Here is a 27,995-nt window from a genome sequence, read left to right as displayed (position 1 = left end):
TTATAGTTACATTAGAGCTGGCTAATTTGGTCACTGCCCGTAGTTTTCTCGTGCTTAAAGCAATAAATGTAACGCATCTTCTGGGAATATATTCAGGGAATAAGGCCTCTCTAATAAGTTCAGGGAGTCATTTCTTCCTCCTTGCGCACTGTTTAAATGGTGATCCGTGGGCTGCTGCAGATCCATTGATGTGCCTGCTGGTACACGGCAGAGGGGTGATGCAGACCCAGCACCGAGAACGTCAGAAGCGGAGGGGCAGCATTAATGGGCCACTGTGGGGAAACTCATGTTTTCCAGCAGCAAATGCCCCAGTTCATAGAATAGAATAGTAGGGTTGGAAGGGGCCTACAAGGCCATTGGGTCCAACCCCCCTTTTTTTTTTTGAAGAACAGGGTTGTAACCCACAAAGCACTCCAGCTGCAAATCCTCCATTTGGTTTCAACAGGATTTGTACAGCGCTTCCCTGCAGAAGTGTTGGTGGGCTCTGCTCCAGGGCTGCGCATAAGGGCCCCTTTCATGTTACCTTTGCCGTGTGGGAGCTGCTTTGTCCTGTGCTGCAAAGGGAACATCAAAAACCCTGGGCCACATGGGAAGAGCCCACACTGTGGCTCCTCCTCCCAGCAGTGTCACCCTTCCTGGAATCTGACCTAACACTGGTATAGGTAGGAGCAAGTTCAAAGGCCAGGGTTTTTGATATTGCCAGTTGTGGAAGTAAAACTGCATGCAGGAGAACTTGATAGAAATACGTATTTGTTTAAAACAATTCTGTACCGCCTTTCTATCTAAAATAGCCTTCCCCAGTCTGGTGCTATTCCCCTCCCCTCCCCAGTGTGTTGGACTACCACTCCTAGCTTGGCTGGCTGAGGCATGCTGGGAGTTGTAGTCCAGCATATCTGAAGGTCCCCAAGTTGGAGAAGGCTGATCTAAAATACCCAGAAAGTTGTGCAGCAAATTCAGCATGAAACTATCATGAAGCCCAGGAATGCAATTTTAAAAAGCCAGCAGTGCCCCCCACCACCACAAAAGTGGTCCAAAATCATATAAAAGCAGCACTGTAAATAAAAGCAGCGGCCACCCCCTTAAAATCCTTGGGGAATAGAAAGGTCTTAAGCAGCAGAGGCTGGTGGCTTCTGGTTTCAGTCAGAACCAGTCAGAACTGTGACCTATGTGGGGCTTCCCTAGAGGCTGCTCTGGAAGCTGGAGCTAGTGTAGAACACAGCAGCTCAGCTGTTGTCAGGAGCTGCCCCGTTTTGCAACTGAGGGAACAGCATTGGCTGCCTATTCACTACCAGGCCAGGTTTAAGGTTTTGGTACTAATGTACAAGGCCCTAAAGAACTTGGGACCAGGATACCTGAGAGACCGCCTTCTCCCTTACTAAACTGCCCGGTCACTGAGGTCATCGGAGGGCATGCTCCTGGTGGTTCTGCATGGACCTATGGCCCAAATGGAGTCCACTCGGAGAAGGGCCTTCAGTGTGGTGGCCCCCTTCCTATTGGAATTCCCGGCTGCTGGAGGTCAGGGAAGCACCCACACTGGGTTGTTTTCGGCGCCTCCTGAAAACAACGCTTTTCCAGAAAGGCTTGCTTGGTTAACCAGCCTCAGTTTTATTGGCACTCTGTTTTTTAAAGGAATAATATTAATATGTTTCATTGTTCTTAGCTTTTGTTGATTTTGTCTCTTGTTGCGCATCGCTCTGGAATCTATTTAGATGTGGAATGGAATATAAATGTTGTAAATAAATAAATGAACTCTAAAGGGGCTATCCAAGGTACAGAAGCCACTAATCAGCCTGCCTAGCCTAGGAAAATGGAGGCACTCAGAGGAGATCCGATACAATCTGGGAAAAGTGGAGGGTTACTCCCTGTCTCAGCACTGGTGCCCTCCAGATGTGTTGGGTTACCTCTGCCAGCATGTCCCTGCCAGCCACAGTGTGGGAAGGCTGCCCTATTTCAAAATACTAAAACTACTGCTCGACCATTTCGTTGGATGTCACTGAGATTCAGGGCAGAAAAAAAGTCCTCCACACAACATTCTGACCCAGTTCATGTGCCTCACCGGGGGTTGTTGAACCCACTATGAGCCACGGTGCGTGCCAGGCACCATTTTGAATATGCAACCCCCGATGTGATTGTGGCGTGTCTTCCGAACCTGGTCCTTGCCCCTGATGTGTAGGACTACACCTCCTATTATCTCCCAGCCATCTGGAGGTCACCAGGCTGGGGAAGGCGCCTTAAAGGGGAATCATAGAATAGTAGAGTTGGAAGGGTTCTATAAGACCATTGAGTCCAACCCTCTGCTCAATGAAGGAATCCAAGTTATGTTCATGGGCATGTTGGGGGAGCTCATCGGAACTTGTGTTAAGCTGTTCTCATTGGAGCAAGTAGACTTCTAGACAGACATTTAGTGTGATCCAGCAGGATTCTTCGTATGTTTCCATCCTGAAAAGGCAGGAAATGGATAACGCACAAGATTCCTCTTGTGTAACACCTGTAGAAGCCACACGAAAGCACTTCAAGGCCTTGTTCTTATCCGCTCCTCTGTATTGCTGTGAAAGGAGGTGCAGCTTTGTTAAAAGGTTGACTTCTTCTTGTTGTTTTCCAGGTGTGATCAGAAAGTTGAAGTCATGACGGACTCCAAATACTTTACCACCAATAAAAAAGGTTTGATTCCATGTGTTAACCTGATGTCAGAGGTTCTTGCCAGAGATGGGGACAGGAAGCTTTTGACGTAGGCTCCCTCGAGCATCGACCAGTCGATGTGGAGCCTGTTCTGCACCCCGTCCGTCTGGGGGGGAAAAAGAATTAGGGGAGGGTGGAGGTGGGGTTCAGAAGGATGCGCGGCATGCTAGAGCTCATGGAGGCTCTTCCTCCCACAAAAAGTGCAGTGGGTCCATGGTAGTCCTGCCGCCTAGGCACTGGGGAACATCCATGCCACAGTGATAACCATAGAGCTCAGAAGACTAAAGTGCCATCTGAGCCTCACTTCCTGTTCCCACTTCAAAGCTGCCATATAGCTTTCAGATAAAAAGGGATGCCCTATACCAGGAGTGCAGAACCTCAGGCCAAATATGGCCCTCTGGGGTTTCCCAGAGGTCCACGCCTCCTTCCTCAGGCCCTGCCCCATTTCTCCCGGCCAACCATCATTTGGTGATCTGATGGGTTTTGTGCAGTTTTTTCCCCATTCTCAGGCCTCTCTATGCCTCTACTAAGGCTTAATTACTGGCATTACGAGCTTCAAGTTACAATGTGCTGGTATTTTTGGCCCACCCCCTTTGTCTTTGGCTCTGCCCACCACTGGAATGCGGCCCCCGAGAGCGTCTCTGCAATGGGACTTGGCCCTCGGGCTGAAAGAAATTCAGTGTCCCTGACTGTGTACCCACATCTCTGTGGTGCAAGTCCTCTAGGCCTTGCATTCAGCTGGCTGCGCTCAGATGACCACAAAAAGAAAAAGGTGGTGGCGGCGGGGGGGGGGGGGGGGCACTCCTCCGGAATAAATGGTTGTCTGTTTGTTAAATATATTGACAGTGTAAGAATACAAGTTACAAGTAAGCTGTGGGCAGCAGGAGGAAGAATGTCCCATCAAGACCCGACGATAGGGAGGAAGATCCTACTAGAATTGATGAAAGAGCACAGCAGCAAGGGAGGGAGCTGGGATGGTGCTGCGGCTTATGAGTTAAAGCGCAGGAATGGCGGAGCTATTGGAAGAGAGGCAAGGTCTCAGGGATTTAAGGAGAGGGACCTGTGGGGGGAGGCAGAGGGGAGGTTTGGTGGAATGGAATAGGATGCAGACGAGAGAGAGTGATGTGGGTTATCTGGAAAATGTTCCGGGAAAAATTCCTCTGCAACTTAGGGTAATTCGTATCAGGAAAAGTTCGCTTTGCACAGGAAAGTTTTCTGCTGCACTTGCGGATATAGTGTGTTTGTTTTGCTTGTATTTAGTACACAACAAAGCCGGGGAAAGGACCCTGTGTTATTTTTTTGGCTCAGTACAAGCATGTGGCCTGGAGTATTTAAAGGAAAAGGTTAAAGCACATTTAGGGCACAATCCTCTGCATGGCTGGGTGGGGAATGCTGGGAGGTGTAGGACTTTTTACTGTCCAAACATGCATAGGATTGCGCTTTTAGTGGGCTGTAAATGTGGTATTCTAGAGAATTTTTGTATTAGAATACTTCTCAAGATTGAAAGACACCAGCCTGCCTAATACTGTATTTTGCAACTGGCATGCCATTCATTGTTACTCAGGAACTTCTGAAACAGAACATTTTCCATGGAAAAAGAAAGCACTGGAAAATATTCTGCTTTGGACAATTTCCTGTCCCACATCACTGCAGAGAGATCGAGGATGGGCAAGGAGGAGAAGGGGGTGGGGACAATAAGGGACTTTTGGCAATCTAGAGGGAGTGCGTGGCTATGAACCAAAATTTCTGATCAGGCAGGCAGGACGAGGGGACGGTTAAGTAAAATGTCAAAGGTGCCCCTGTCATATTGGGAAGCTGAACCACGTTGTGCTGCCGAGCTGTCTCATCTGAGGAGATGCACCGAGATGGCATCTGGGGCCCAAAATCTGTTGAGGGGGCCTCCATTCCTTCATGGAATACTTGACAGCATTTGACCGTGGCAAGATTGTCCGTTGGTTGCCGTTTTTTGACCAGCATCCTAACCAGAAGCTAGGAGAATCCCCAGCATGTGGCTGAGCCTGGACAAGGGGTCTCCTGCTGTGATTCTAATGCGTCTTGATCTCTGATCACCTCTGACGTAATGGTGCACTTGGCGTGTGGTCCTGACTGTGTTTTTTGTTCTTGCTTTTTTGGCTGCTCCCCTTTCAGCTCCCTGCTCTTGGGCAATGATTCAGATTCCCAGCATCCAGCTGGGTTCTTTATCACCACGCTGCCACATCCCAGGAGCTGAGCTTTCATTAGGCATGATGAGAGGGAGATGGAACGAGGCTTCTGCCTTTCTCCCCGGCACGCTGGCTCCCTGGGCCTTCCCTGAAATGGCCATTTGGCCCATGAGCATCTGTAAGGAGATGTCGCTCTTTGATGGCTCGGTTTTTAACTTGCAGGGCAATTCAGCATGCAGGCTGTTCGACTACTCCTTGGGCCCTGTTGCAGTGACACTTCCCAAAAGATCCATGTAGAAATAGTCCCGCCACTAGCAAATCCGGCGTTTGTGCGTGTCTTGTACTGTTCTCGTATCAGTTGCCATGTTTTGCGGGAACCAAGCGACCCCTGTGTCTCCTCCTCTACTCGCCGTTCAGCACAACGTGGTTCAGCTTTCCAATATGACAGGGGCACCTTTGAGATTTTACTTAACCGTCCCCTCATCTTGCCTGCCTGATCAGAAATTTTGGTTCATAGCCACGCACTCCCTCTAGATTGCCAAAAGTCCCTTATTGTCAAGGCAGCGGACATAAAGTGTAAAGCTGTCCACTGATCAAAGGCTGTTTAATGTATTAATTGGCTTTTAAAAGACAATGGTCGACTTAAATAAGTCTAAGGATCACAGAGCAGAGGGTATTTCCAAGTAGCGCCAGAAAGAGTGAAGCGGCTGGGCCAAAGCCGAAAGGACACTCAGCTGTGGATGTGTCTGGTGGTGAAAAGAAAATCCGATGCTGTAAAGAACAATATTGTTTAGGAACCTGGAATGTCAGATCAATGAATCAAGGTAAGCTGGAGGTGGTCAAACATGAGATGGCAAGATTGAACATCGACATCTTGGGAATCAGAGAACTAAAATGGACAGGCATGGGCGAATTTAATTCAGGTGACCATCATATCTACTATTGTGGGCAAGAATCCCTTAGAAGAAATGGAGTAGCACTCATAGTCAACAAAAGGGTGGGAAAAGCAGTCCTGGGGTACAATCTTAAAAATGATAGAATGATCTCAGTACGAATCCAAGGCAAACCATTCAACATCACAGTAATTCAAGTCTATGCCCCAACCACTGAGGCCGAAGAAGCTGAGGTTGATCGGTTCGATGAAGACCTACAACACCTTCTAGAACTTAACACCAAAAAAAGATGTCCTCTTCATCATAGGGGATTGGAATGCTAAAGTAGGAAGTCAAGAAATCACCGGGATAACAGGCAGGCATGGCCTTGGTGTACAAAATGAAGCAGGACAAAAGCTAATAGAGTTTTGCCAAGAGAACACGCTGATCATAGCAAACACTCTTTTCCAACAGCACAAGAGGCGACTCTACACATGGACATCACCAGATGGTCAATATCGAAATCAGATTGATTATGTCCTTTGCAGCCAAAGATGGAGAAGCTCCATACAGTCAGTCAAAACAAGACCTGGAGCTGACTGTGGCTCAGATCATGAGCTGCTTCTTGCAAAATTTCGGCTGAAATTGAAGAACGTTGGGAAAACCACTAAACCGTTCAGGTATGACCTAAATCATATCCCTGATGAATATACAGTGGAGGTGAGGAATAGATTTCAGGGATTAGACCTGATAGACAGAGTGCCTGAGGAACTATGGACGGAGGTCCGTAACATTGTTCAGGAGGCAGCAACGAAATCCATCCCAAAGAAAAAGAAATGCAAGAAAGCCAAGTGGTGGTCTGATGAGGCTTTACAAGTAGCTGAGAAAAGAAGGGAAGCGAAAAGCAAGGGAGAAAGGGGAAGATATACCCAACTGAATGCAGAGTTCCAGAGAATAGCAAGGAGAGACAAGAAGGCCTTCTTAAATGAACAATGCAAAGAAATCGAGGAAAACAACAGAATGGGAAAGACTAGAGATCTCTTCAAGAAAATTGGAGATCTCAAGGGAACGTTTTGTACAAAGACGGGCATGATAAAGAACAAAGAAGGCAGGGACCTAACAAAAGCAGATGAGATTAAGAAGAGGTGGCAAGAATACACAGAAGAACTATACAGGAAAGATCGTAATGTCCCTGATAGCCATGATAGTGCGGTCACTGAACTTGAGCCGGACATCCTAGAGAGTGAAGTCAAGTGGGCCTTAGGAAGCATTAGTAACAACAAAGCTAGCGGAGATGACAGTATTCCAGCCGAGCTATTTAAAATCCTAAAAGATGATGCTGTTAAAGTGCTGCATTCAATATGCCAACAAATCTGGAACACTCAACAGTGGCCACAAGACTGGAAAAGGTCAGTTTACATTCCAATTCCAAAGAAGGGCAACGCCAAAGAGTGTTCAAACTACCGCACCATTGCGCTCATTTCACATGCCAGCAAGGTGATGCTCAAAATCCTACAAGCTAGGCTTCAGCAGTATGCGAACCGAGAACTACCAGAAGTACAAGCTGGGTTTCGAAGAGGCAGAGGAACTAGAGATCAAATCGCCAACATTCGCTGCATCATGGAGAAAGCAAGAGAATTCCAGAAAAACGTCTATTTCTGCTTCATTGACTACGCTAAAGCCTTTGATTGTGTGGATCACAACAAACTGTGGCAAATTCTTAAAGTGATGGGAGTACCAGACCACCTTACCTGTCTCCTGAGAAACCTGTACGAAGGTCAAGAAGCAACAGTAAGAACCAGACATGGAACAACCGATTGGTTCAAAATTGGGAAAGGAGTACGACAAGGCTGCATATTGTCACCCTGCTTATTTAACTTATATGCAGAGTACATCGTGAGAAATGCCGGGTTGGATGAATCAGAGGTCGGAATTAAGATTGCTGGGAGAATTATCAACAACCTCCGATATGCAGATGATACCACCCTAATGGCAGAAAGCGAAGAGGATCTCAAGAGCCTCTTGTTGAGGGTGAAAGAGGAGAGTGCAAAAGCTGGTTTGAAACTCAACATTAAAAAAACTAAGATCATGGCATCTGGCCCCATCACTTCCTGGCATATAGAAGGGGAAGAAATGGAAGCAGTGACAGATTTTACTTTCTTGGGCTCCAAGATCACCGCAGACGGTGACTGTAGCCATGAAATTAAAAGACGCTTGCTCCTGGGGAGGAAAGCTATGGCCAACCTAGACAGCATAGTAAGAAGCAGAGACATCACCTTGCCGACAAAGGTCCGTCTAATCAAAGCTATGGTTTTCCCAGTAGTAATGTATGGCTGTGAGAGCTGGACTATAAGGAAGGCTGAGCGCCGAAGAATTGATGCTTTCGAACTGTGGTGCTGGAGAAGACTCTTACGAGTCCCCTGGACTGCAAGGAGGTCAAATCAGTCCATCCTAAAGGAAATCAACCCTGAGTGCTCATTGGAAGGACAGATACTGAAGCTGAAGCTCCAATTTTTTGGCCACCTAATGCGAAGAGAAAACTCCCTGGAAAAGACCCTGATGCTGGGAAAGACTGAAGGCAAAAGGAGAAGGGGACGGCAGAGGATGAGATGGCTAGATAGCATCACGGATGCAATGAATATGAACTTGAGCACGCTCCGGGAGAGAGCGCAGGACAGGAAGGCCTGGCGTGCTATGGTCCATGGGGTCACGAAGAGTCGGACACGACTGAACGACTGAACAACAACAAAGGATCACAGAACCGCAGTGCTGGCATAACGTTCTCACCGTTCAGCCATGATTGAAGAACTTTCAAAGCCCTGCAAGTCAGGGGCGGGGAAGCTCAGGCCCTGGGCCCCAGTCCAGCCTCCAGGGTGCCCCAGATGGCAACGCCCCTTTTCCCACAACCACCGATCATTTGGTGTTTTCCCACTTTTTACACCCATCCTAAAAGGTTGAACTGCCTCTCCTAAGGCATAGTGACTGCAGCAAGAGCTTTCAGCTACAGTATGCTGGTGCTTGGGGCTCCACCCTTTTTGCCTTTGGCCCCGCCCACCCCTGCAATACGGCCCCTGAGAGCTTCTCTGAAACGGAATGTGGCCCATGGCCTGAAAGGGGTTCCCCACCCCTGCTATAAGGCTGTCGCAGCTGCTATCATGTAAACCTGTCCTATGTTGAAGAGGATCATTGGAGGCCTTCTCCAGATGCTCCCACTGTCACTCGTTAGGTGGATGGTAAATAGGGAAATGGCCTTCTCAGTCATGCACCCCACTTCTGGAATGTTCTCCCCACAGAGGCTTGCACTGAAATGAATGACCCTTAGGACCAAGTGAAGACCTTTTTAGTTTTTCTTACATTGCGTAACCTTTTTGGTTCGGTGGGCATATTTGGAATTTTGAGAGAGCTCTCTCACAAAATGGCTGCCATGGGGGCACCTTGCCCATTTGTAAAATGGCTACCATGGGAGTTGTGACCAGTCGCAAAACACTAGTTTCCCAGAAGGCAAAGTGGTGAGGCTGAAAGGAAAGTCACTTGCCCCAGAACCAAAGTCCAAGGGAGAGGTGGGATCTCAGCTCCAAAACAGAAATCCGCTCTGTTGAACCCAAATGAAGATGGTGCTGGAGGGTGGCACTTCACTTTGCAGCATGCCAGCCCCCCTAGATAAAAAAGTAATTTAAAAAAAACATAAGAAATAAAGTAAAAGTCAGGAGGGGCCAAGAGTGGTGACTACAGGCACATTGGTACTCACAGGAACCCCGTTGGAGAAACCAGAGCTAGGCCTGTAAAAATCCTTAAGGGATTTGTGGTCCTAGGGGTCCTAGGATTTTTTGGATCTCCCCTCCGAGGGCAGAGGGAGATTGTCTCTCCTCCCCCCCTCCCCTCGGAGTGGGGGACCTGACCACACAAGCCGCCTCTGCAAGTCTGGAATATTTTGCAGCTGGTTGGTGATTCCCCAGTGCTGGAACGCTGACGTTGGGGAGGGGGCGTGCAGTCCTCCTGTGTCCCCGGAACAGGGGAAGACCTGCTCCAGCCCTGAAGCACCTGTCATTTGTTCCAATCCCATTGGAACTGATGAGAGGGAAAAGTAAAAAGAAAAGGAAGAAAACGGCCAAGGAACAAAGGAAACGGCTGAAAATGGCCAAATAAAAAGGGAGAAAGCACGCACACCCTGTGTTGGTGGTTCCTCTGCTTCCGTTCCTCTCTTCCCTCACCCATAGGGTTACTCTGCCCATCTTTTCAGTTCTGAAGCTGCTGTTCTCCGTTGACTTAATTTTTTACTTTGTCTGCTAGTTTGAGTATATTCTCTCTCTCAGAGAGAGAGAGAGAGAGAGAGAGGGAGAGTTTTGTGCACTTTGTGGATTGTAGGCCACCTTACCATTTTTAATCAGCAGAGAGATGGGGCAAAATATTTCAAATCAATAAATGATTAAGGGACTGGGAGCGGGCCGCTTCCTCTCCCCCTCAGCCTTTTCCCTTCTCTAATCCACAAATTCCCCTCTGGGCTTCTCATAACAACCTGTTATGGTTCCACGCTGACCTTAACCAGGGTTAATAGTGACCAGGTTTGCTTTGAAAGGTGTTTTTAATTGTTAGGTTATTGATGGCGATTGTCATTATCTGCCTCAAACTCTTGGAAGACACGACCATGATAGCTGAGCATAATGGGAGTTGTAGTCCAGAACATCCTGAAGGCACCAGGTTCGGGAACACTGTGGCCCTCTCACTGGGTGCACAGGAGATGAAGAACGAAGATGGGGCAGGAATGAAGTCAGAGGGACAGTGTAAGGGGGGGGGAATCGGGGCGGGACTGGGGCACCCACAGGGGAGACCCCCTGAGGAAGGCATATGGGCCACAGGTTCCCCCCCCCCAAGGCAAAGCATAAATGTTTGGCACGCATACACCCCTGCTGTCTCCAGAAGTCCTGAGCAGGGTTCCCTTTAATTCCCTGTGCTTTTTTTCAAACTCTCGCCCACAATCCTGAAAGTAATTGAAAGCTTGAAAAAGAATCTCCTGTTTCCCCGTTGCAGAGATGCCGCGCTCGGTGAGATGAACGAGTCTTGCTGTCGCCTCGCTAACCCCAGCCAAGAAACCAGCTGCTGAAAGCGAAGGGCCTGGCTGTTCCAGCCTTAATGGAGCCCCAAGCTGTGTCTTTCAGTTTTCCTTTGCGCTTAACCACCTGCTTCCACCCACCCCCACAAGATTCAGAATCCCCTCTTCTGTTTCTTTTGTCTGTCTTGAACCTGCCGCCCGTCAAGTTCTCGCTGGGTGGCTCTCGAAATCGTGAACCTCAGCGTTGCCCTGTGAAATTGATCAGCCGTTGATTCAGGAGGGACTCTGCACGATGCAGAATTTGGTGCCACGTTATGTGTGACAGCCGCTGACACGCTTAGATGGCTTTACGAGAAAATGAGCATTTAGTAGCATTAGCATTAAGTATTAGCAGTAAGTAGTTTCTTATTTATTTGCTTATTTACTGGACTTTTAAACCATCCAATAACTGAAGTTCTCTGGGTGGTATGTTGTGTTGTTTATTTGGTCAGTCGCTTCTGACTCTTAGTGCCTTTATGGGCCAGCCCAAGCCAGAGCTTCCAGTCGGCCGTCACCACCCCCAGCTCCCCCAAGCTCGAGTCTGTCACCTCAGAATATCATCCATCCACCTTGCCCTTGGTCGGCCCCTCTTCCTTTGGCCTTCCACTTTCCCTAGCATCAGCATCTTCTCCAGGGTATCCTGTCTTCTCATGATGTGGCCAAAGTACTTCAGTTTTGCCTTTAATATTCCCTCAAGTGAGCAGTCTGGCTTTATTTCCTGGAGGATGGACTGGTTTGATCTTCTTGCAGTCCAAGGCACTCTCAGAATTTTCCTCCAGCACCACAGTTCAAAAGCATCTATCTTCCTTCGCTCAGCCTTCCTTATGGTCCAGCTCTCGCAGCCATAGGTTACTATGGGGAATACCATTGCTTGAACTATGCGGACCTTTGTTGTCAGTGTGATGTCTCCGCTCTTCACTATTTTATCAAGATCTGTCATTGCTGTCCTCCCAAGAAGTAAACGTCTTCTGATTTCCTGGCTGCAGTCAGCGTCTGCAGTAATCTTTGCGCCTAGAAAGACAAAGTCTGTCACTGCCTCCACGTTTTCTCCCTCTATTTGCCAGTTATCAATCACGCTGGTTGCCATAATCTTGGTTTTGTTGAGGTTGAACTGCAACCCAGCTTTTGCACTTTCTTCTTTCACCTTCGTCATGAGGTTCCTCAGCTCCTCCTCGCTTTCAGCCATCAGATTGTTAATGTTTCTTCCAGTGATTTTAACTCCAGCCTTGGCTTCATCAAGCCCAGCACGTCACATGATGTGTTCTGCGTACAGGTTGAATAGGTAGGGTGAAAGTATACAACCCTGCTGTACTCCTTTCCCAATCTTAAACCAGTCCGTTGTTCCGTGGTCTGTTCTTACCGTTGCTACTTGGTCGTTACACAGATTCCTCAGGAGGTGGACAAGATGACTTGGTATCCCCATACCACCAAGAAAACAAGGTACGGACATTAAAACAAAATCAAAACAGTACAGAATAAAACCAAGGATAAAACCAAGACAAAGCCAGTAGCAGAGAATAAAACCGTAACAGCATCATAAAACCAAAGCAAACTCTTACCAAGCGCCTAAGATTTTCCAAGTGCTATACAGACGTCGAAAAATAAGACACCTCTTGACCAGAGGCTCACAAGCTAGTTGTCACAATGCAAGAGGAAAACTGAATGGGGAGGGAAGAGGATAGAGAGTGTTGCAGCAGCAGCAATTCCTTCTCTGGCTTTGGCCAAGTTGTTCTTCCCATGCCATTATGGTCTCCCTGGGAGGTGAGAGGTGCAGCCTCCTGGTGGTTTAAGGGAGGGGCCATAGTGCAGTGTGATAGAGCACCTGCTTTGCATGCACAGGGTCCAAAGTTTGATCCCCGGCTTCTCCAGGTAGGGCAAGAAAAGAATCCCTCCTGAAACCCTGGAGAGCCGCTGCTGCCAGTCAGTGTTGATAACACTGGGCTAGATGGACCCAGGGTCTGACTCAGTAGAAGGCAGCTTCCGATGTTCCTGTTTCAATCAGTCCTTAATTCACAACCATGAGGACTAGAACCTTACTTTAGTTTTAGGGGAAGAAACAACGTTCGGTGGTAGAGCACCTGCTTTGCAGGCAGATGGTCCCAGGTTTGATCCCCGGCAGCTCCAAGCGGGGCAGGAAAAACTCCTGCCTGAAACCCTGGAGAACGATGGCTGCCAGTCTGCGTCTGCAATACTGGGCTAGATGGACTGGTGGTCTCCTGGCGGATGGATGAGGCCGGAGCGTGCAGTCCAGTACATACTGAGGACACCAGGTTGCAGACGGCTGCTTCGTGGCCTGGTTGTGGGCTTCCTGGAGCCCTCTGTCCGGACGCAGGACGGCGAGCTAGCGGAGCCTTGGGTCTGATCCTGCCAGGCCCTTCTTATGGTGGCCTTCCGTTTCTTTCCAGGGGAGATCTTTGAACTGAAAGCCGAACTCAACAATGAAAAGAAGGAGAAGAGGAAAGAGGCGGTGAAGAAGGTCATCGCGGCCATGACTGTGGGCAAGGACGTCAGGTAAGCCTTCACTTGCGCGCGCCCTCCCTGTAGCCCACCCGGCGGGACCGGCGTCAGGCTTTGTCGCACCAGCTAGACTGCACTGACGCCGCTGCCTGTGATCTTGCAGCCCCAAAATAACTTTTATGGGAAATGTTTAAAAAGAGAACACTTAAATAAAAATAGAGAGCTAGCGTGCGTTTTTAAAAAGAACTTGGGAGACAGTGCGGCCTAGTAGTTAGAGCATGGCTGGCTGGGGTGCTATGAGTTGTAGTGCAGTACATCTGGAAGACACCAGGTTGGGGAAGGCTGGGTTAGAATGTGGGATTAGGACCAGGGAGACCCAGGTTTGTAGAACCATGGGGTAACCCTGCAGATCATCTAGTCAAACCCCCTTCTCAGTGCGGACTCTGCAATGCAGGATGCAACTACAGCATCCCCGACAGATGGCCACCCAGTCTCTGCTTAAATGCCTTCGGCAAAGGAGAGCCCACCACCTCCTGAGGCAGTCTCTTCCATTGCTGAACAGCATTCATGGTTAGGATGTTTCTCCTAACGTTAAACCGAAATCTGCTTCCCTGCAGTTTCCACCTGCCCTCCGGAGCAACCCAAATTGGCTCTGCTCCATCTTCTGTGCAATAGCCCTTAGATATTTGGAGGCCTTCACCAGGCCTCTCCATAATCTTCTCCTCTCTAGGCTAAACATACGCACCTCTTATCAGTGGTTCCTCACAGTAATTCGTTTCCAGACCCCTTCGCCGTCCTGGATTTCTAACCCACCCACCTCCTGAGCTCAGGGCCAGGTTGCAATGTTAAATCCATCGTGGATAAAAGCCTGCAGTGCACCCGTTTGACTTGAACTGGACCTGCTGTAACCTCGGCTGTTGAAAGCCAGTCTGGGTGAGATTGTCTTGGAGCACTTACTGGGAAACATTTCAGAATCGACTCAGACCAGCTGGTTCAGTGTTGTGATATCAGCAGGGGGCCGGGGGTGGGGGGGACAGGCGGAGAGTAAGAGGGCCTCTTGAGTGCAGTGGCTGTCCCATTTTTTCTGGTCATCTCAGCATCTCGTGTCTGGACCGGAATGTTTTCCCAGGTGTGCTGCGCTCCGCAGTACAACTGTCAGGCACGCAGACGGCTGGCTCATTGGCTCGCCCGCAAACGGGTCTCTGAAACTGACTAGCCCGCAAAGAAGGCCTCCCGCCATACGTTCCCCGTCGACCGATTTCACTCTGGTGTGGCCAAGGAAAGGTGGTGTTTTTTTGTCACGGGCGCCCAGGAGGAACCTGTCGCTTACGATCTCGACCCAAAACCCTGGTTCACGTTCCCATGCTGGTAGTTTCAGAAAAAAGGCAACTAAGAGGGGAGGTGATAGAGCAGCTTTCCCTAACGTGGTGCCCTCCAGGTGTTTAGGACTTCAACTCCCACTGGCCTTGGCCAGCATGGCGTACGGTCAAGAGTTGTGGTTCTAAATATCTGGAGGGGGCCAAGTTGGAGGAAAGCTGTGATAGAGGCTTATAAAGCGATGCCTGGTGTGGAGGCAGATTCTTTCCTTCCTGTCCTATAATACTCGAGCCTGGGGTTCACTGAAGCTGAACGGCAGGAGATTCAGGACGGACAAAAAGGGAGGACTCCACATGGCAATGGAACTGTAGGTTTACTGCCACATAGTGTGGCGATGGCATTTCTCAAAGGGGTTTTGGATATTTTCATGGAGGAAAGCTACTAGCTGCAATGGAACCTCCATGTTCCCAGGCAGTCTACCTTTGAATGCCAGTTGTTGGGGGAACAGAAAAGCTGTTGCCTTCAGGCCCTGCTTGTGGGCATCCTGGCAGTTTGTCGTAAATTACTCGAGTTCAGCGATAAGCAGCAGCAAGCGTCAGTCATTAAACAGTCCGAGGTCAAGAAGCCAAGAGTATCAGTCCGAAGCCAAGGAAAATAAAACCAGATAGAGGGATGTGCTGAAGAACAGGCGGAGTCGTTCTGGGTTTGACAATAATGCGAGCTGGGTCCAGGAGCTGGCAGGAATGTTTTCTGCTATGTGTGAGCATCAGCAGTTGCTTCCAGCACCTGAACTGGATTTGAGGCACGTCTTTCATGCTGAAGCTGATTGAGAAGTGAGGCCAGCTGGGTCAAGCTGCAGAGGTCCAGGTGCTGGGCCCCTCCCCAAACACTGTCAGGCTGAGGCATTCTATATCCTCTTCCATCCGGAACGGAGGCACAACACAGCTGTGTGACATGGGGTGTAGGGCACTCGCTTTCCCTGCAGATGACCCTGACTCAATCCCAGGCACTTCCTGTTAGCGATGGGCGAACATGCAGTGTTCGAGTGCGCTGAGTTCTCCGATTTCCTCATCGAAGCTCAGTTTGTCACGTTCTCACATGCAAGTGCTTCCTTTTTTCGTTCTTCGACCGGGAAAAATGCACTTTAAAAAAAATGCTCATTTCCCCCCCCCCCATCGAAAATTTGCATTTCCCCGCATCGGCTAAAGCACGACAATGCGAGTTTTGAAGGGAAGGCGCGCTGGCACATGCAAACGCAACTTCGGGAAATGTTTGCCATTTCCCGAACTTGCATTTGCATGTGCCAGCGCGCCTTCCCTCCTGCTCGTGTTCCTGTTCAGGGTTGTGAAGGTCTTTGGGGCAGAGGTCCCCAACGGCCTTTGGGGCAGAGGTTTGCATGATTTTCATATGGGAGTAAAATTCTTGCACATCCCTACTTCCTGTTAGAAGGACTTTGGGTAGCATGGTGGGGGACCATCGCTTGAGATAGTGGGGAGCTGCTATCGGCCCAGGGCAGAGGTTGACAACATGGTAGCCTCCACATGTTAGGTGGACTCCAACTCCCACCAGCCCAGCTGGTGTAGCCCATGGTGGGGTGATGGGAGTTGTAGTCCAAATTATCTCCAGGGTACCAGCTGGCCCACCCCTGGTCTACAGATTGCTGCTTCAGCAGCCTCTCTCTTTCTTGTCTAGCTCCCTTTTTCCAGACGTGGTGAACTGCATGCAGACAGACAACCTGGAGCTGAAGAAGCTGGTGTATTTGTACTTGATGAACTACGCCAAAAGCCAGCCGGATATGGCCATCATGGCTGTGAACAGCTTTGTGAAGGTAGCTTGGGGCTCCGTCTCTGCATCTTCCTTATTGTTGCAGGCCAGCAAAGTGGCCGCCCCCACGACAGCCAGGGTGGATCCGGGGGAAAGGCCCCTGTGTTGTGCTGACACCTATGGCTGCAGTGCGCACTCTGCGCATACAGATGCGCAAGGCCGTGTGTGGGAGAGTCGCTCGTGTTGGGCCCCAAGAAGCTCAGGGTGGACTATATGGCCTCTCGCTTTTTTATACTGGCAGTGCAAGGCGAGTTAGGCAGAGAGCGAGAGTGTGAGGACCACCCGAGGTGATTTGAAGCCAGGTTTTGCTGGTCTAAGCACAGCTTAGTATCGCACTGGTTCGAAGTAGGCACTCCCTGCTTTTCACAGAATGACACTCCTTAAGGAACCAGCTTTCTGTTTCGTTGGGAGGTTGTGAGCACAGCAGTGTTCCATTTGGGTTTGGGGTTTGGTGATGCTGTTACCTTGTCTTTGGGCATGGATATTCCCTCATCTCCCTCCCCTTTTACCTGGGCTTCCAGACGGAGACTTTGCAGTTGCGTCACCCTGCCCTGGCCGCCTCTCGCAACCCACTTTCCTCCTCCTCTCGGGTAGCTGAGGGGGTCCGACATTACTAATTGTCAGAGCATTCATCTCCCAGCAAAGCTGCAGCTGGTGAAGTCCCTTAAGGTGACAGCAGTCATGATCTTGAGAAAATCCCTACCTTGCTCTCTGAAATAGCTGGAGAAGAGACCCCCCCCCCCCCGAGCACTTGAGACTCTGTTGAGTTTGGAATCTTTCACCTTTTCCGGCTGGGATTAAAAATGCCCCAGGAAGGCCTACGATTCTGCCATATTAAAGGCTGAGTGTATTTCTAATCTGTATGCCTAATCGGACCCCTCACTCCTGCCCCATGACTTCCCTGTATTACCAGCTCCTTTGCTTCTCTTTCACCCCACCCCACCCGAACCCCAAACCACAAAGACCTGTGTGGGCTCCTTCTCCTCCAGCACAGCTTGTCTTGCACTGTCCTTTGTTGATGATCAGTGCTCTGTGAGTGTCCCCTCCCGCGTAGCGGTCATTATCATCTGAACATTCTGTGACATCACAGTGATTTTGCCAATGGGATTCACTGGCATTTTTACGGATCAAACTCTTTGCGGTGTTCTTACTCTCCTTCGCAGCAGTTAGGAGACCTCTTGAGAGGGCTGAACAAATGTGAGGCAGAGTACAAATTACTTCAGTTCCTCACTCCTTGGGGGAGGGGGGTGATTTGGACTCTGTTCCCTTGGATGGGAATGCCGGCATCTTGCCGGCCCAGAGCCGTCCACGACAACCTGCCTGTTCTCTCCCCCTTTCCCCAGGACTGTGAGGACCCCAATCCCCTCATCCGCGCTTTGGCGGTGCGCACCATGGGCTGCATCCGCGTGGACAAGATCACCGAGTACCTGTGCGAGCCGCTCCGCAAGTGCCTGAAGGATGAGGACCCATACGTGCGCAAGACGGCGGCTGTCTGCGTGGCCAAGCTGCACGACATCAATGCCCAGATGGTGGAGGACCAGGGCTTCCTCGATTCCCTGCGCGACCTCATCGCGGACTCCAATCCCATGGTAAGGGACTCACCCCACAGAAGGGAACCCCTCCCTCGGCCCTTGGAAGGGCAGGCACATCGCTCGATTGATGGCAGGGCTGTAACTTAGGTGTAGAGGACCTGCTTTGCGGGCAGGAGGTCAGAGGTTCAGTCCCAGGCATATCCAGTTTAAAGAACCGGATACACAGAGAGGTTGTCACAGAGAGGAAGGCCAGGAGCTCTTCTCAATCATCCCAGAGTGGAGGACACAGAAGAATGGGCTCAAGGTACAGGAAGCCGGATTCCGGCTGGACATCAGGAAAAACTTCCTGACTGTTAGAGCAATGCGACAATGGAACCCATGAACTGGGATGGTGGTGGGCTCTCTCACCCTGGAGGCAGTCAAGGTAACGCTGGACAGCTATCTGTCAGGGATGCTCCGACTTGGATTCCTGCACTGAGCAGGGGGTTGGACTCGATGGCCTTGTAGGCCCCTTCCAACCCTACTATTCTATGATAAACAAAACGGGTCTGTCGTTTTAGGCCTGGGAAAGGCCAGCCTTGCCTTGAGTGGGAGCTGCCAGCTGTTGATGGCTATTTCTGCCTTCTCCAACTTGGCGCCCTCCCGACGGGTTGGACTGCAGTGCTCAGCGTCCCCAGTTAGCCAGGCTGGCTGGGGGATGCTGGGAGTTGTAGTCCAACACATCGGGAGGGCGCCAAGTTGGAGAAGGCTGTTGTCAATTGCCAAAGTCTCTCCCCTGAAGATGAACGGCAGAACAAAAGAGTTCCTATCGACCTCCTTGTGGCTTTCCCCAAGACAGTGGCGCCGAAGGCGTCTGCCTTTACTGGCCTCTGATTTCTGCTGTATGCTCCTTTCTCTCCTCCTCCCCCGGCCCTGGCTAGGAACTGAGATGGCCTTCTGGCATTTGACAGGCGTCTTTCCAACGTGGCTCTATTCAGACTCCCTTGCCATGAATATTGACGATTTCTCGGAAACGCTTTGTTCTCACCAACCGTCTCTTGTTGCTAGCGAGCATACGGAGAGCTCCCTTTCATGTTCTTTTTTCAAATGTATTTAACTATCGTCAGGGCTGCAGGTAACAAAACCCTTTATATATAGAAGAGAACAAATGAGGATGAACAAGAGCTCGTTTTAAAACGGAGCGTGTGCGTATTTTGTTCTGTTTTATTTTTAAAAAGAGTAATTTTGCCAAATGCAACAGCAACTCAAAGGGGGTTAAAAGTAGAGGTGCAGAACTTCAGATCTGTGGGCCAAATCCGGCCCTCCAAGCCTCCCCAGATGGACACGCCCCCTCCCCTTGGTCCCACCTCCTTTCCCTCAACCACTGATTGTTTGGTAGTTTCCCAGCTTTTGTGCAGTTCTTTCCCCATTCTCAGAGGTTTGAAATGACTCTCCTGAGGCTTAGCGGCTGGCAGTAAAAGCTTTAAACTAAAATATGCTAGAATATTGGCTTGGCCCCTTCAGCCTTTGGCCCACTGGAATGCACCGCCCTCCCCCCCCCCCGAGCTGCTCCAAAATGAGATCCGTCCCTCTGGCTGAAAGAGGTTCCACACCCCTGCTTTAAAGTAAGCATAGGTTGCCTGTTACAACCTGTGAATCGCTGAGCCCTTGGCTGTTGGCTGAACTGCTGTGATGTCACAGAAGCCCAGGAGGCCGTGATAGTAAGGCGGGAGCTGTGGAGAAGGTGCTGGATGCAGGCGAGCTTGATCGTCATGGACAGAGGAGAATGGAGGGCCTTGGGGATGGGGAGTATGTGGCCCAAGGGACGAGTTGGTAGGTGGTGGGGAAGGGGTGTGGAGAGTCACCGAGGTCTGCATTTAGAGCAAAAACCACTCCAGCAGATTTCATGTGCTCCCTCTTGTTTGCTCCAATGATCCGCTTGTGTCATTCTTCATGAGTTTGAGCGTCTTGTTTCCTCTGCTGCTCCCCACAGGACAAGGTGCTTGGGCAGAGGACCCTCCATCCCACCTCCCTCCCTCCCTCCAGGCCTCACTAAAGTGTCATGCCAGCCCACCTGAATCGGACCCCACAAAGTCCACCTAGTGCAGCAGAGGTCATGAGCCTCTTCCCCTCCAGCACTCAGGCTGCGCTTCTGTTGTAGCTTTGAACAATGAGCCACAAGGGGGCAGCACCTAACTACTGTGTGGCAGGAGATTTCCCTCAGATAGGGATGGCGTGGGCACCCGATTCAGTCTGGGAATCCAGCGGAATCACTCCTGCCCGCACCCCCGAGCCCTGCTTGCCGAGCCCCTGCCCTGCTTGCCCCTTGCCGCGCTCGGCGAACAGCCTACACTCACCCCGGTGGCCTCGTGGAGCTTTGCGGTTTTTTGAGGAATAAAATGGCAATCGCAAAAACACACATATTTGCGCACTGGTGAAAATGCACCGTTTGCGAATGCACATATTCGCATATGTGCAAAAATGCTCATTTTCCAGAAAATGCTAATTTTTGCACGCACATAAATTTGCACCTTCACAAAAATGTGTATTTCACACATGAGAATATGCGCATTCTCAAAATGCACATTTTCGTGCATACAAAGACACACACGTTTTTGCGATCGCCATTTTATTAAAAAAACAAATGGCGACCACGGAGCTCGACGAGGCCGCTGGGGTGAGTGCAGGCTGCTCGCCGAGCGTGGAGGGAGCTTGAGTGTGGTCCAGGGACCAGTGAGTAGGGTAGGGGCTGGGCAGGCATCTGGAGAACCCGGACGAGGGTGAGTTTGCACATCCCTACCCCCGGATGATAAGCTGAGCTAATTTAGTAGCCACCTCTTGGGGGAGCTGGGTGTTCAGCAAGAGAAGCAGCTAGTTCCGGGGAGCAGGATAGATCTGCCGGGGAGAGGAAAACAGGAGGAGATTTGTGTGTGGGCTCCAGTTCTGTTCCTCAGTGCAAATTCCTGGGCTGAGCATGTGCTCAGAGGCACTGTTCTTCTGCAGTTCCACACCCCCTCTTTTGCACTTGGTTCCGGCTGATGCACCTCGGCGGCTCCCATAGAAAAACAGTCAATTCCATAAGCCTAAAATTTGCCCAGCCCTGTCATAAACTGCTATGAGTCATGCATTCTTCTTCTTCGGACAATGCATGACTGACCTAAGAAATTCACTGCCACATGCTTAGCTGGCTTGACGAATTTATGGAGGATGAGCTGTTAGCCTTGCTAGCCAAACAGAGCCTCCATGGACGAAGGCAGTGCACCCCTAAATATTAAATGCTGAAACCAAATAAAGGGAAGCGCTACTTCCATCATATCCATCATGGAGCCAATTCCCTAGGGAGGTGGTGGGCTCTCCCACCCTGGAGGCATTCAAGACGAGGCTGGACAGCCACCTGTCAGGGATGCTCTGACTTGGATTCCTGCATTGAGCAGGGGGTTGGACTCGAGGGTCTTATAGGCTCCTTCCAACTTCCCTGGTCTATGATTCTGTGTCCTGCCTAAGAAGAACCTCCAATGAGTCCTATTTGGACCAGACCAGTCAATCTACAGGTGCTTCCAGATGAGGCTTTTATTGCCTTGTTCATGGAATTTTACGGGGTCGTCTTCCACTTGTAACCTTCCTATGTTTTCCCACCACTGCTTCCATCTTCTTTTTTTACCATGGAAAATCTGTTAACGAAGAAAATGATGGAATCTCTGCACGATGCCTTCTGGCTATTAGCACTATAATCTCTCCATCTGGAGGCACTCAAGTTCAACATCCTTTTCCCTGCATCAGCCAACTAGACGCCTCGAAGGAGTTCACAAGCGGAGCCTGAAGGCAATAGACTGTATTTACTGATACATCCCCTGTGTCTGGTGCTGAGGAGTACGCTGCCTTTGCACAGGGAGGTTCCATCCAGCCATCATGACGAATAGCCATGAAATAGATCCTTCCATCAGTTTGTCTAATCCCCTTCTAAAGCCGTCGCAGATGAGCTAAGACATCATATACTTTACGCTTCTCCTATTGCGGTTTACAAATGGTCAGAAATACTGGGGGTTGTGCAAAACATCTGGAGGGTGCCAAGTTAGAAAAGGGCTGCGTTAGAGCAAGTCTCTTGCTGCTTTGTTAAAAAATGGTGCAAATTGCTTGAAAGGTACTTTAAAAAAATATTTTGCTACTGAACAAGGATCTCAGGACATTGGTGGTTTCAGTTCTGTTGGTTTTATCTTTGGTTATGGTTAGTTACCTGTAAAAACGAAAACTGGAAATCCTGAAGGAGAAGGCTATCAGTGGCTACTAGTCATGATGGCTATATGGTACCTTCAGTATCAGAGGCAGTGAGCCTCTGTACACCAGTTGCTGGGGAACATGGGCTGGAGGGTGCTGTTGCACTCATGTCCTGCTTGTGGGTTCCTTATTGACAGCTGGTTGGCCACTGTGTGAGCAGAATGCTGGACTGGATGGACCCTTGGTCTGATCCAGCACGGCTCTTCTTAGGTTCTTATGGAATGTTAAATTTAGGTTGAAACTGATAGGATGGGATTTAGTAAATACTTTTATTTGTTGTATTGATTGCCTTGTTCTATGTCTGTTTTTAAACAAAATTGACATTCATTATATTTTGTTTGTTAAAATGTCCACTGTTTCCCTGTTTTTATATTGTGCCAATCTAAGCAGGGTCAGCCCTGGTTAGAACTCAGATGGGAGACTGCCTGGGAATCAGGCTTCCTGCATTGAGCAGGAGGTTGGGCTCGGTGGTCTCGCAGGTCCCTTCCGACCCTATGATTCTATGAAGTTGATGAGCCAGCCTCCCGTGCCCTCCAGATGTGTCGGAGCTGGCTGGGAGGCTCTGTGAGTTGTAGTCCAACACATCTGGAGGGCACGAGGCCGCAGGAGGCTGTTATAAGCACCGATCACAAACACATCTTGTAGCAGGGAGTTCCACAAGTCCTCCCTTCTCTTCTGCATCCTCCGCCAATCCGTTTCACTGGAGTGACCCAGGTATCAGCTTCCCGCAAGTGCCGGGCAGCCGGTGCCAAACCCAACTGACCATCAGTCTTATCCTGTCGGGCAACTCTTTATTTGTTTGGGATGCCAGCCTTGGCTAAGGGATCCTTCAGGTGGCTGCTGCGGCCACTCCGGGCACAGAGCTGTCCGCTTGCAGCCTTAAGCTATGGCCAGGTGCCTTTGACACATTCTGAAGACCCTGTTAATATCTGGGGGAAAGCGGGAGATCTCCATGTGGTCGGGGGCTATAGATGACCACCCCGTTCCACATTTACATGACACGGAACAAGAGTGTTTGGGCAGCCACAAACAGCCCCACCTGCCCTGAGTCATTCCCTGCCGGTCTGTTGGCTGAACAATGACACGGTCCTTTTCAGGCAATGGCACCCCCTTAATTTTTCACTCCCTCCCGCTGGGCTCCTGCCCGTCACCTTTCATTTTTGACCCTGAGCGGAGGCTGCTTTTTGAAAACTCTCCATTCTTTGGCGTGTTCCCTGCTCCTGGCTGCAGCGACGGCCAGCTGTGACTTTCCTTTCCCAGAAGCGGTTTGTACAATAACCTGCAACCTTTGTCGGCTGCTCTGTATAAAAAGGGAGGAAAAATCCATTTTTCTCCTTTTCTTTTGCTGTACAAGAGAAAGTTGATCCTAAAAAGCTTTATAAAGCTTTAAGAAAAATAGTGAAGTTTTATATAAGACTGGTGTGGGGGGTGGGATGGAGGAGAATAAAGTGATATATAATGGACATTACCAAGATTTTCACATTCTAATCATTAAGCCCGCCCACCCCACTCCATGCAACACTAATTAACTGAAATATTAGAAGGCACATTTTGATCATGTTTCCCATCCAGAAGATTGAACTCGGGCACCCAAGAATGGGGAACCTCAGGTCTGGGATCCCAATCCGGCCCTCGGGCATTCCCCAGAGGGCCAGACCTCCGTCCCCTTGCTCCAACAGCTCATCATTTGGTGGCTTTCCCAGCTTTTGTTCTGCTTTCCCCCCATTTCAAAAGGTTGCAGTCCTCCCCAGAGGTCAGTTGCTGGCAGCAGGAGCTTGAAGATAAAACATGCAGGCATCTTTGGTTGCGCCTCCTTTACCTTGGGCCCACCACTGGAAAGCGGCCCCCGAGAACCTCTCTGAAATTGATTTTGGCCCTTGGGCTGAAAAAGTTTCCCCACCCCTGTTTCAAAGTGTGTGACTTTCACCGTCGGTAAACGTTCTGTACTTCTGCGTAGCCATCTTTCTCAATAGATCAAAATACCCCCCAAGCTCTTTTATAGGTTATTTAAAGAATAAACGTGTTTATATGCCTTTATACTGCTGGCCAGGTTTCTGGTTTTGGTATATGCTTACCAAAACAACTGAACAACTCAGGACCAGGATGCTTAAGAGATCATGTCATCCCCTCCCTGCTGGTTTGGTTATTGCGCTCATCAGGAGAAGATACCCTCCTGGTGGTACCCAAGATTTGGGGGGGGGGGTTGGTTGATCATGGCACAGAATCTAGGGCAGCCTTCCCCAAGCAGGCGCCCTCCAGATGTGTTGGACTCTAACTCCCACATCTGGAGGGCACCTGGATGGGGAAGGCTGATCTAGGGCCTTTAGCATCATAATGCCAACTTTCTGGCACTCCCACTACAAATTAAGCAGGTGCCTACCTCCCTGGGTTTTTGGTACGTCCTGAAACCATACCTGTTCCAAAAGGCATTCTTAGCCAGGTAATCCTGTCCTCTGTATGAAGTCTTGTTTTTTTGGTACATCGCTTAGACATTTGTTGAATGTAAGCAGTTGATAAACATAGTTAAACACATAATTAGCCTGTGAGTGGAGAAGTGTTTTGGAATACTGCACCGGTTCCACAAAGCTTGGCTAATGCAAGAGGCTTGGAGCTGATGCATGGGATTGTGTCCGGCCAACCTTGGGAGAAGTTGCTGACTCGTAATCGGGCCTTTGATCCGCTTGGCTCGGTGCTGGGGCACCCTGGGGCTGCCCAGATGTTTTCACCTCCGTTTCCCATCAGCTCCTGCCAGCCTGGCCAGTTATCATGGTAGCTGGAATCCAAAACCTCTGGAGGGCCCTGGGTTGCTTTGCCCTGGTCTAATCAGACGGGCTCTCTAGGATTTGGGGCCCAGAGGGGTTGTCCCTGTCAGCTGGGACCGGAGATCCTTTAAGCTTGATCCTGGGACACTAAACCAGGCCAGTGGTCCGTCTAACCTGGGATTGTCCACTCAGGCACTGATCCTGTATGGTTTCATGCAGAGAGACCGCTCTGCTGCCTGAGCACCCTTGAGCAGGAGATGCTGGGATCAGTGGAGGCTGGGGGCTCCGATTTCAGTGGGGCTGTGAATCCATTCTGGGTTTCGGTCAGAACAGGCCAGAACTCTAAAGGAGCTCTCCAGGGTGCTGAACCCTATTCCCAAAATGGGTACTGCACATTGGGTAGCTCCTTTAGAGTTCTGGATGGTTGCGACTGAAACTCAGAACGGATTCACAGACCCACTGAAATCAGAGCCACCAGCTTCCGCTGGCTGGGATTCAACCTGGGCCCTCCTGCGTTCAGATTGTGTTCCCTGCCTTCAAGTTGCGGGATGCCCCTGCTCCATCGGGGAGCCCATTGTCCGGCTCAGGCAAGGGGGCACTCTGTTTAGGACTACGGGGGTTTGGTTTCAGGTCCCTGGAGAGCACCTCCACCGCTAGACAACAGACAGGTCATGCCCACACGGACCTGGACAAACGGATGGGTTTTATAGCTTGTCTTTCTGGAAGCTCCACCCTCTTATGTGTTAAATGGCTGTTAAATGGCCAGTGACCTTTTCTGTAGTCGCTGACTTCTCCTGCGGAGGGGTGGTGAGGTTCGGGGGAGCGGGTTGGGGAATGCTCCTCAGGGTCTCCTCGCTCGCCGGAGGAGTTCGAGCCCCACTCCTCAGAGTCAGAGGCTTGTGGCCCCTCCTGGGGGGGGTTGCGTGAACAGGGAGAGGGATCTGAGGTGGAGGGCCCGCAGCTCAGAAGGACCAGGGATCCCCCGACCACAAATGTGGCTAATGGTTACCATAAATGTCTTTCTGGTGACTGCCTACCCCTGGACGGGCCATGCAAGCGAGAGGTGCCTTCCCCCAAGTTCGCCATGCACTGTGGAGACCTTGAAAGAAGGAAGGGGGCGGTGGTCTCATTTCTTGCTGGGTGGAGAGACATTGCCCATGTGTGTCTCTGTGTTAGAGAGAGAGGGGGTCTCCCCTTGACTGCAGTCGCTGCTTCACCCCAGTCGCGAATGCTGGGTTGTGACATTTTATAGCCCCATGGACCACACTGTTGATTGTTGTTCAGTCGTGTCCGACTCTTCATGACCCCATGGACTGTAGCACGCCAGGCCTTCCTGTCCTGCGCTCTCTCCCGAAGCGTGCTCAAGTCCATATTCATTGCATCAGTGATGCTATCTAGCCATCTCATCCTCTGCCATCCCCTTCTCCTTTTGCCTTCAGTCTTTCCCAGCATCAGGGTCTTTTCCAGAGAGTTTTCTCTTCACATTAGGTGGCCAAAATATTTGAGCTTCAGCTTCAGTATCTGTCCTTCCAATGAGCACTCAGGGTTGATTTCCTTTAGGATTGACTGGTTTGACCTCCTTGCAGTCCAGGAGACTCGTAAGAGTCTTCTCCAGCACCACAGTTCGAAAGCATCCATTCTTCGGCGCTCAGCCTTCCTTACAGTCCAGCTCTCACAGCCGTACTTTACTACTGGGAAAACCATAGCTTTGATTAGACGGACCTTTGTTGGCAAGGTGATGTCTCTGCTTCTTACTATGCTGTCTAGGTTTGCCATAGCTTTCCTCCCAAGGAGCAAGCGTCTTTTAATTTCATGGCTACAGTCACCGTCTGCCATGATCTTGGAGCCCAAGAAAATAAAATCTGTCACTGCTTCCATTTCTTCCTCTTCCATATGCCAGGAAGTGATGGGGCCAGATGCCATGATCTTAGTTTTTTTAATGTTGAGTTTCAAAACAGCTTTTGCACTCTCCTCTTTCACCCTCAACAAGGGGCTCGCTTTCTGCACACTGTTGATGCAGAACAGAAAAAGTGGAACTGTGGCAGCGCTGTGATGGAATCCGAGTTGTTGTGCCGGCAGATTGACCCACCCGTTGTGAGGCTGCCCTCCGTGGAACGACCCGCGAAGCTTTGGCACAACTCAGAATTAGGGTGGAGAGGGGGGAATGCGCCTGCATGCACCAGGAAACAACTCACTTATGCAAATCTGCAAGGTGTTTTGTCTTTTCTTTAACTTGATGAGCTGCCCTGAGAACCTGTTATTTATAGGGCAGCGTATAAATTACATAAATGGAAACCGAGAGAGTAGATGCCTTCGTTCCCCTTAAGGGTCTCTTAATGGAGTGTGCTCTGCTGAGGTGTGGCCAAGGGGCCACAGGCTTTGAAAGGGGAGTTACACATGTTCAGGGGGGATAAGGAGGCCTGTCAGTGGCTGCAAGTCTTACAAAGGATTCGCAAGTGCCGTACGCAGTGGTGATACCACTTTCTGGATACTCATTCGGGGGGGCGGGGGGATAGCAGGGGAGGCTGTCACCTAAGAAGGACATAAGATGAGCCACGCTGGATCAGACCAAGGGTCCACCTGGGTGTCGCCTTCATGTCCCTCTTGCAGGCTTCCCTGTGGCGTCTGCCTGATCTCTGTGGGGGAACTGGAGGTTGGATTAGATCTGGTCTGACCCCCGAGGCTCTTCGTGCCCTGGCTCACACCTCGTGATGCCTGCCCCAGCCTTACTGCCCTCCAGGTGTTTGGGACTATTTCTTGATTCAATTTGTACCCTGCCGTTCCACGAAGACAATGGTGCTCAAGGCAGACTACAGCTCCCATCAACCTCAGTCAGTATGGCCCAGGGATGGGAAGAATGGGCATTGTAGTCCCCCAACGTCTCGAGGGTGCCAGGTCAGGGAAGACTTGTGACCTCGCTGTGCCTGCTTTCTCTGGGGTGGGGGCCTGGATTGTGTGGGCGGTCCCTGCCTTTTTGGGGGTTTGAGGTCATGATCCCCCACAGCAGTCCCTGCAGCGTTTTGGTTCCTCTTGCCCGAGGATGCCCC

General features: G+C 50.3%; 1 protein-coding gene across 3 annotated transcripts in view; it reads left to right on the top strand.

Moving 5' to 3' along the window:
• AP2B1 (adaptor related protein complex 2 subunit beta 1) overlaps positions 1-27,995 on the top strand; it is a 99,666-nt gene that overhangs the window by 7,930 nt on the left and 63,741 nt on the right. For all 3 annotated transcript variants that reach the window (XM_084822987.1, XM_084822988.1, XM_084822989.1), the window contains 4 exons: positions 2,603-2,661; positions 13,208-13,313; positions 16,269-16,404; positions 17,744-17,989. In XM_084822987.1, coding sequence (XP_084679113.1) covers positions 2,603-2,661; positions 13,208-13,313; positions 16,269-16,404; positions 17,744-17,989 — 547 coding nt within the window. The remainder of the gene's footprint in view (positions 1-2,602; positions 2,662-13,207; positions 13,314-16,268; positions 16,405-17,743; positions 17,990-27,995) is intronic.

The sequence above is a fragment of the Heloderma suspectum genome, chromosome 16, assembly GCF_057233095.1.
Source record: "Heloderma suspectum isolate Gila_16-S chromosome 16, 16-S_ref, whole genome shotgun sequence".
NCBI lineage: Eukaryota > Metazoa > Chordata > Lepidosauria > Squamata > Helodermatidae > Heloderma > Heloderma suspectum.
Note: the sequence above shows the minus strand (reverse complement) of the source record. Positions and strands in the feature narration are given on the sequence as shown.